Raw genomic sequence first — 8,620 nt, forward strand, 5'->3', positions numbered from 1 at the left:
AACGACCCTTTATCTAATGGTCTGCAGAATAGTCGGGCAAGCCTTGATCATGTAGAATATGATGAAGGTAAAAACAAGCCTATACTGAAGGAGCAGGTATAGCGACTCAATTTTCAGTAATGAGTTCACTTATTAACGCCCCATGCTCAAGTGCAGGAGCTGAGGGAAGCTTAGCATTTTATTTTTTTTATACGCCCCATGCTCAAGTGCAGGAGCTGAGAGAAGCTTAGCATTTTATTTTATTTATTTTGGTGCTTTTGCAGACAGATTTGGCTGTTGTGGGAAAGAACACGTCCGCTAACTCTCAACTGACAGAGGAAAATGGTGCTTTTCCAAATGAATTAGCAAACAAGGTACCTTTTTTTTTCTTCCTTTTGATATTTTCAAAATGTTGATACTGAACCAGACATGTTACTGATTTTAACCCTTTTCATCCAGGATAACTTTTAGACTCAGTAAGCACCAAATACAATCTTTGTTTTTTAGAATCCTGCTATGATCTTTTGATGTTCTAAGTTCTTCTGTCCAGGATTAAAGAAAAGTTATATCAGTGAATTGAATTTGGAAAATCTTGATATTGTTATCCTTTCACTAATACAGTGTGGTTTCCTCATATTCGATCTTAAATTAGATTGGAGGGACAGTGAAACCTAATTAGAGCTGGGAAGGGTAAAATTTACCTTACACTTGAGCTTATTAAGACTTCCTTCCTGAGTACTTCTCTGGAATGGAAAATGGCGACAGAAAAGAGAAATTATATTATTTAAATTCCTCTCCATCTCTTCATATTTCTTGCTATTATTTTTAGTTTTATTTTTTGGCATGATAATAAACTTGGATGTTGGGTGAATATGGATTTACATGATTTATTCATGACTTCAATAATGCATCAATTAAGTTATCCTGGATGTCAAATCCATTACTTAACCATGATATCGATTGCCTAAAGTGAAGCCATTTTGTGGTTTTCTGTTAGTAGGAAGGAGAAAGGAATAACACGTAAAAATTCAGGAGTCATCAGTTATTTATATTTCTAGCATGACATCCACTCTTCCCAGGGACATGCAAATTCTGTTTGCTTGGCATAGTCTAGCTAATACCTCAATATATTCTGAACAATAGAAGCTCTTTGGATCGTAAGTTACAGTTAAAAAAAATAAATAACTTTGAATTTATCCTTACAAACCATGTACTGAATTAAAATACTAACTGTGCCTTAGTCACTCTCCCCTGCAGGTCTAGATTGTTAAAACGTTGATCTATTCTAAGTAATTTGTCTATTTATATGTTTATAGTTCTGTGATCAGACATACAGGCAAAAGAAGATCTTGAAAGGTCGGGAAAAACTGGAAGAAAAAGGTGAACTGAAATCATACCAAGATTTTTATGGAAACTGGACTTCATATGTAATCCCAGCCTGTCAACTTAAGGATCATTCAGCACCCCAAATTATGCAATCTTCTCCCCCTTCAATTCTCAGCCAACAGAAGCAGCTACAGGGTTCCGAGCAGTTGCAGTACCAGCAGATATCCAATCCATTTGTGGCCCCTTCTGCATACGGGAGTATTACAAATCCATATTCTATGCCTGGGTTGTCCCACAATCAGTCCGGGGATTTTAAGCATCAACCTTTAGCTTCTGGTTATGAAGTTTCTTCAGGTAATGCGAATCCTGTTAAAGTTTTCTGACTTTCCAACAAAATTTCTAGTCATTTAATCATCGACCTAAAATTTCTGGTTATGAAGTTTCAGGCAATGCAAATCCTATAAACAAGTTAGCTGACTGTCCAGTGAAACCCCTGAGAATGACACCTCAGGAAAAGATTGAAAAATTAAGGAGGCGGCAACAAATTCAGGCAATGCTTGCCATTCAGAAACAGCAGCAGCAGCTTGTTCATCAAAAGTGTTCCCAAGAAAATCAAATTCAGCATGTTGAAGGAGCTGACCTTGAAGTAGAGGATTTAAGTACACTTTCTTCATTTGACCCAAACTCACCTATTGAGCAAGACGATTCCAATACAGTCTCTCTGGCGGTTAATGATTATTCAATGGAGGACACAGTACTCTACAGGCTTCAAGATATTATTTCAAAGGTATGCTTCACGTACGATTGCATTCTTTCCCTGCTAAATAATTTGTGCTTGGTTATGATTCCAAACCAATGTTTTACAACAGTTGGATGTGAGAATTAGACTTTGTATTCGGGATAGCTTGTTCCGGCTGGCTCAAAGTGCAATGCAAAGGCATTATGCTAGTGATACTGGCAGTACAAACAATAGTAGCAGGGACGAGCAAGTTGCTGCAAAGGAGGAAACCAGCAGTCAAAGAAGGTTGGTTAAGGCAATGCATTTCTCATGCTTGTGTTTTCAAATTTAATCTATCCTCTCTCTTTTTTTTAACATTTTTGCTCGATGGAAATGTTAAATTAGGATCTTTTAATGCCATCACCATTTTCTGTTTTCCATTCTCATTCTAGAAATAAAAATTGAAAGCGGTATCCTCTATTTACAATGGAGGAATAGTGACTGAAACAATTCATTTAAGGCCGCGCTTGCTCTTAGAAGTAGAAGAAAATCTAAAGAGAAAATTTTAGGTTCCTCTTTCACTGGATTTCCTTAAAAACTTGACTGGATTTGACCTTGTTGATCAAATATGTAGTAGTTCGCTTCCACTGGTTCTGTTATGATTGTGAGTGCTGGTCATCATGTCTTGATTTAGTTGAGAGAAGCTTTGGTATTGTATATAGGCCAACCTAGGTAGAGGCAGATATTAAACTGACATTTATAGCTTTACCCTGGTGCAGCCTTCATGAGTGCAGTGCAGCGAGTAGTCATGAGGTGACAATTCAACTAGCATAATATTTAGTAGAGATTTTCATTTAATTAGAAAAGGAAATTTAATCTTTCCAATATTAACAAAATCTATGCAAGTTTTCTGCAATGTTGATTCCAGTGAATTTGTGCATAATCACCTTAATCCGAAAAGGAGAGTTAAACACGCACATCCAAGTCTAAATGAGTGGCACAACATACCTGATAAATTTTGCTAGATTTAACTAAGAGAGAGAGAGACAAAGAATGTTAAACAAGTGCAATAAGTAGAGAGAGAGAGAGAGAGAGAATGTTAAACAAGTGCAATGAGTTTATTCATGGACAAATAGAAGGAAAACAAGATCTGTACAGATTCACTGAAATCATCAATGCAGAAAACTTGCACAACTTTAGATAAACAGGGCAAAATTAAATTTCCCTTCTAATTTAGTGATCATCTGCAGATTCATGTTACACATTTTAAGCAAGAAAATTTAAGAACTCAAATCATCTTCTAATCTGCTCATCTATGTCTAAATGGGATACTTCCAGCCAAAACCATAAGCTCTTTTGATCTGAAACTCGATTTTTTGTTGTAAGCGACAATGTGATTGTTTCTTGTTCCAATGGGTTTGTTCCTTTACATCTCGTCCTTCCCATTTCAAATTATTCAATTTGTTTGCACAAAATTATTAATCAAGTCTTTATCAATTTGTTTAGAGTATGGCAATCTCAAACTTGCCTGTCATTTTCCTCATGGATTTTATGAGAATTCTGCAGGGTGGTTCAGATGAGGTATGAGAATTCTGCAGGGTGGTTCAGATGCCTGAGGTGGAAACAGAAACCAATCCGGTAGACCGGACTGTGGCTCATTTGCTGTTTCATAGACCGATGGATATTCCTGGGAAGCACCCTCATACACCTGAATCACCTTTTTCAACCAAGCTCCCGTGTGAGCACAAGACAATGGCCCTAGCAAAGCTGTTAACGGGAAGCCTGTCTGAGACTCCGAAAGGAAAACCAAACTTTTCGCAAAAGGGGTCTCAACTTTCTAGTCTCTTGACCGATGCTCAGCCCGTAAGTCAGTGTAAAAGCAATCCTTGCTTAGACACTTCAGAGGATGCATCAAACAATGGGCCTGCAGATGAAGGAGCTAGGGAGGTTAAAGCCTCTCAATGAAGACAAGGGTAATTCCTACCTGAATCTCTTCCATGCTTGCAGTGACGATTTACTAGTAATGCCGAGGTTTTCTTTTATTGTGAGCTCACTGGATCATCATGAGGAATAAACACCAGTATTGATGGGGATTTGTACATGTCTTTAGCAGCGTAACCATCAAGAAGTCGCATTTGTGCATGCTGGAAGTATTGTTGTTAATATAGCTACGTATCTACTGCAAAACAATGAACTCTTTGCTGTGAGTTCTCAAGATGATGACTTTCTGTGCTTTAATCCTTTCTATTCAGTGACATTGGCCACTTTCACTTGATTCTGAATTGTGATTCCCATAGGCGGATGAATTTTATATTTTCTCTTCTTTTTATATCTATAAAAGATCTTTTATGAATGTAAACTTCAAGAAAAGTTTTTTAACCAAGTTAAGTAATAATAAAATAGATAAATCAACAGTTTTTGAATTTTGAATTTTTGGAGAAGGGGAATAGATTAGAGAATGGAGATTTTTGAATTCTGAAATTTGATTTTGCCGCGTCAACGATGAAAAATATGTTGCAGATTACTTAAATATTTTTTAATCCTTTTCAGCTCTGCTAGGCCCGTTGTCTTTTAAGATGGACACTTGTTTTTTAAGGGTGGCGCTGGCAGTTCAAAATCTGAAGCATGTGATGTTTGTTTGCCGGCATTTGATAGAGGAACAATAGTAGCATTAATTATAGCAGAAAAGATATTGAAATAGAATGATGATTATTATTTACGGATATGAATAACAGACAATAATTATGGAAGAAATTATCTGTACTTTAACATGCAACAAATAAAAACAGACATCATTTTGGACAATATCTGTATTTCATTCATCCAAATTTTAACTGAAATTGCCTCTGATTACTGAAAAGAAAATAAACTATTTAGTAGCAATACCTCACTATGTTGGACGATTGAAAGAAAACTCCTTTTAACGAATTTCTAAGGAATGTGAGAAATCTTGGGCCAATCTTTACCTTTCTCCCTTTCACAACTTTCACCCAGCATGGGACAATTGAAAATTGCAAGAGTAGAAAGGGAGGAGGGCAACCCTTCTTCTCGCATTGACTCAATCAGAGGGCAGTCATGTATAATCAATTGTTTAAGGGAAGTGAGGTGTTGAACCCCTTGTAGTCAAGAGATTGCAGGTGTTTTAGGTAGCTGATTGTAAGAGATGTAAGACTCGAGGGCAGCAGCATCTCTTCAGGGAAGGATTCAACATTTTCGTCCAAACCAATTGCAAAGCGTGAAAGAGAAGGGAGCGTTTGCAAGCCCCATTGCATGCGACCTGCAATGAGTTTGTTGCACCTCCAAATCTCAAGTGATTGTAATGTGGAGGAAAAACCCCCTTCTGGACACAACTCAACTTCTAAACAACCATGTATTTCCAAATGGGTAAGAGATGGGAGGAGGGAATACATACTCTCAGGCAACTGCTTCAAGTTTTCGCAATAATCTAACTCAAGTCCTGTCAAGACTGGGGCAGGTAACCCTCCTTTGGGAAATGAAACTAATTTAGGGCACAACCGGATTTCCAGAGAACGGAGAGAGGTGAGATCATTGAGAGGTCTTTCATGAGCACATAGTGATTCGAGATCTGGACAGTCCGAGATAGAAAGAGAATTTAACGTGGGGAACAAGTCCAGTGGGATGCATTTGAGAGTAGCAGCTCCGTCGATACTAACATTAGAAAATCCAATTTGCCCCATTTCCTTGAGTAGGGAGACTTGGATGTTGCATCCAGAAACATCGAGAGAGAGCAACCGTGAAGGTGACATTGATTCCTCACAGCGCAGATAACGAGAATCATCTTCCAGGAGAATTGAATTGATGATTGGAAACCTAGGAAGTGGAGTCGCGAGCTGCTCACAATCTTGAATTGTAAGAAGTGTTAAACGTGGAAGGTGGTGACTAGGTAGGGCCTTTGTAAGGTTGGGGCATTCTTCGACTGAAAGCACCATTAGAAGAGGGAAGGCTTCCCGGCTGCCTTCGTCTGAAATCCACTCACTCCACTCTGGCATACTTCTAAAAGATAATGTTTTGAGGGATTCAAATGGCTTCTTCATAGCTGTACAACTCCCATAGAACTCAGAGCCCACAGTCACAACTTTATCAAATACTTCAATTGAGAGACCCTCTAAAGAAGCTAATTGCCCGAGCGGTGGTAAGGAGGTGCAGTTTGTACATCTACTGAGCATCAAGGACACTATATTTGAGAAAGAGGACTCTCCTACCCACTCCGGAAACCTTAAACCTCCATAACCATGAATCACAAGATCCTTCACATTTCTATTGGGCTCTAATTTCTCAAGTGTGCTTGTTACGTGTTGCAGGTCATGAGTGTCACCATCCCATGTAAACATCAGCTCATCAAGGTGCTTTCTACCTTTCAAATTTGCCTCATCTGCATCCCGTGCATCCACCACATTTTGGAGGTTCCGAATATGAAGTTCTCCCCGTAGATGTTGTAGCTTTCCCAATTCTTTAATGCTAGTCTCACTCTGTCTTCCCACGAGAAAGACAGTCAACGTTTGGAGCTTTTTCAGTTGACCTATATGCTGTGGCATCTCTTTCAAAGGCGTGTCTGAGATGTTAAGATACCGCAAGTTGATCAACCTTTCCAGAGATTCAGGCAACCTTTCGATTCTTATTCCTTGAAGATTCAGATGTCGTAAATACTTCAAATTTCCAAGATCAGGTAGACTAGCAAGTTGTTCGCACCCTTTCAAGATCAACGTTTGCAAATTGAGAAGAGCACTCACTTCTTCAGGCAACTTTACTAAGAACTGTGAAAAGGAAAGATTCAAATACCGCAAATGCTTCAACTCGCTAATTGAACAAAGCATCTTATCTGCACCGGCAAACTTAGGCAAGGATAGCACACGTAGGCGCCCAAGTGTTGACAATATATGAAAGATCTCATTATGAAAATCAGGAGGAGGACCCCAATAGCGTACAAAAGTTTGGAATGTGCGTAGAAATTGGGCTTCACGGATGTTATCTAATTTCGTTCTTGAAAAACCGCCTCCCATATCTACTTCGAATGATAAATGTCGAGTCCTTCTAGTGGCCATGGAAGAATTATTTTCCCCCACCCTGGAACTGAAGCAAAATTGACCGGACACATGGGTAGCCAAGTCATGCATGAGATCGTGCATCACAAATGATAAGCTTGATTGCTGGAAAAACGACCTTGACAAGAGACCATCAAAGCACTCAGCACCTGCCTCTTCCATCTCATCTTCTACGGAGCAGACTAAGAAGCCCTCTGCCATCCACAGGAGCACTATTCCATCCTTTCGAAATGAATAGTTTTTTGGAAATATGGCACAGTAAGCAAAACATTGCTTCAGATGTGGCAGGAGATAATGATAACTTAATCTCAAGGCTGGGAGGATATTGTCTTTGGGTAAATCCCATAGATTGCTTTCCAATATCTTCTTCCACTCCTCGACATCTCTTTTGGTGCGAAGCAGACCTCCGAGTGTTACCGCTGCTAGAGGAAGGCCTTTACACTTTCTCACTATCGCTCTACCAATTTCTAGCAACTCTTCATGAGCAGTGGGATTTTCACTACGAAATGCATGTTTGGCAAACATTGACCAGCAGCTGTCTTCCGTCAATTCTTTTAGATGATGAGTTGGAACAGTTCTCATGACTGATGCTACACTTTCATTGCGTGTTGTGACAAGAATCATACTCCCTTGTGCTCCGCACTTCAAAGGGGTAAGCAAATTGTCCCACTCAGCATAATCTTCATTCCAAACGTCATCTAAAACAAGCAAGAATTTCTTTCCCTGCAATCTCTCCTTCAACTGAAGCTGGAGGGGATCCAGATTATCAAAATCAGGCTTTGAACCGAACCCCTCAAGAATAACCTTGGTTAACTTCGAAACACTGAAAGCTTCTGAAACACAAACCCAAGCTTTGAGACCGACCCTCTCTTGTACTCTGCTGTGATTGTATAAAGGCTGAGCGAGTGTGGTTTTACCACCCCCGCCCATTCCCACTATGGGAACGACACCTGGGTTTTGTCCATTTGCATCATCTGATAGAAGCAACTTCAGTATTGCTTCCCTGTCATCATCTCTATCATAAACACAACGTTCATCCACCAGAGAAGTTGTTGGCCTTTTAGGCGATGATGGTTCTTTTCCAGTGCGGTTGATCAAACCAAGGGCATCCTTTTGTTTTACTAAGTCATCTAGACTCTCCTGGAGGTCTCCTAATTTGTTCAACCCCTTCAAATCTCTGAAGGTTTGCGCTTCAGCTTCCAACTCCTGCCGTAGAGCTTCATAATCAATCTCGTCCAAGAAGTCGTCGGCTTCATAGACAGCGTCTTTATACTCGGCCAGCCAATCTCGCACAGCTGTATTTGTTATCTGCTTCTCCTCAGCATCGTCAAGCAGCCCACCGCCAGATATCATTGTTGTCTTCAACCTCTTCAGCGGCCTATCGTCAAACAAAAATCTGGGATTCAATTTACTTGAAACTTCTTCGACAATTTTTTGAATTAATTTTGATTCATGCCTGCGCATAGAAAAAGAAAGTCATCACTCGTTGATGAAAGATAATCTTTTGAATTTAATGCAAATTTAAAATACAAAA

The 8,620-nt window shown here is 39.4% G+C and overlaps 1 protein-coding gene and 1 pseudogene across 1 annotated transcript; one reads left to right on the plus strand and one right to left on the minus strand.

Annotated features, from left to right (window-relative positions):
• The first annotated feature begins 6 nt into the window (after window positions 1–6).
• On the plus strand, window positions 7–4,261 carry LOC105122783 (uncharacterized). Its single transcript, XM_011022065.1, has 6 exons — window positions 7–96; window positions 264–353; window positions 1,308–1,659; window positions 1,752–2,092; window positions 2,175–2,329; window positions 3,622–4,261. Exons 3-6 carry the CDS (start codon window positions 1,452–1,454, stop codon window positions 3,986–3,988), a joined length of 1,071 nt encoding a protein of 356 aa, XP_011020367.1. The 5' UTR covers window positions 7–96; window positions 264–353; window positions 1,308–1,451; the 3' UTR covers window positions 3,989–4,261.
• Window positions 793–8,620, minus strand: part of LOC105122782 (putative disease resistance RPP13-like protein 1) — a 24,410-nt pseudogene continuing 16,582 nt past the window's right edge.

The sequence above is a fragment of the Populus euphratica genome, unplaced genomic scaffold (genome assembly GCF_000495115.2).
Source record: "Populus euphratica unplaced genomic scaffold, PopEup_1.0 scaffold8.1, whole genome shotgun sequence".
Classification (NCBI taxonomy): Eukaryota; Viridiplantae; Streptophyta; class Magnoliopsida; order Malpighiales; family Salicaceae; genus Populus; species Populus euphratica.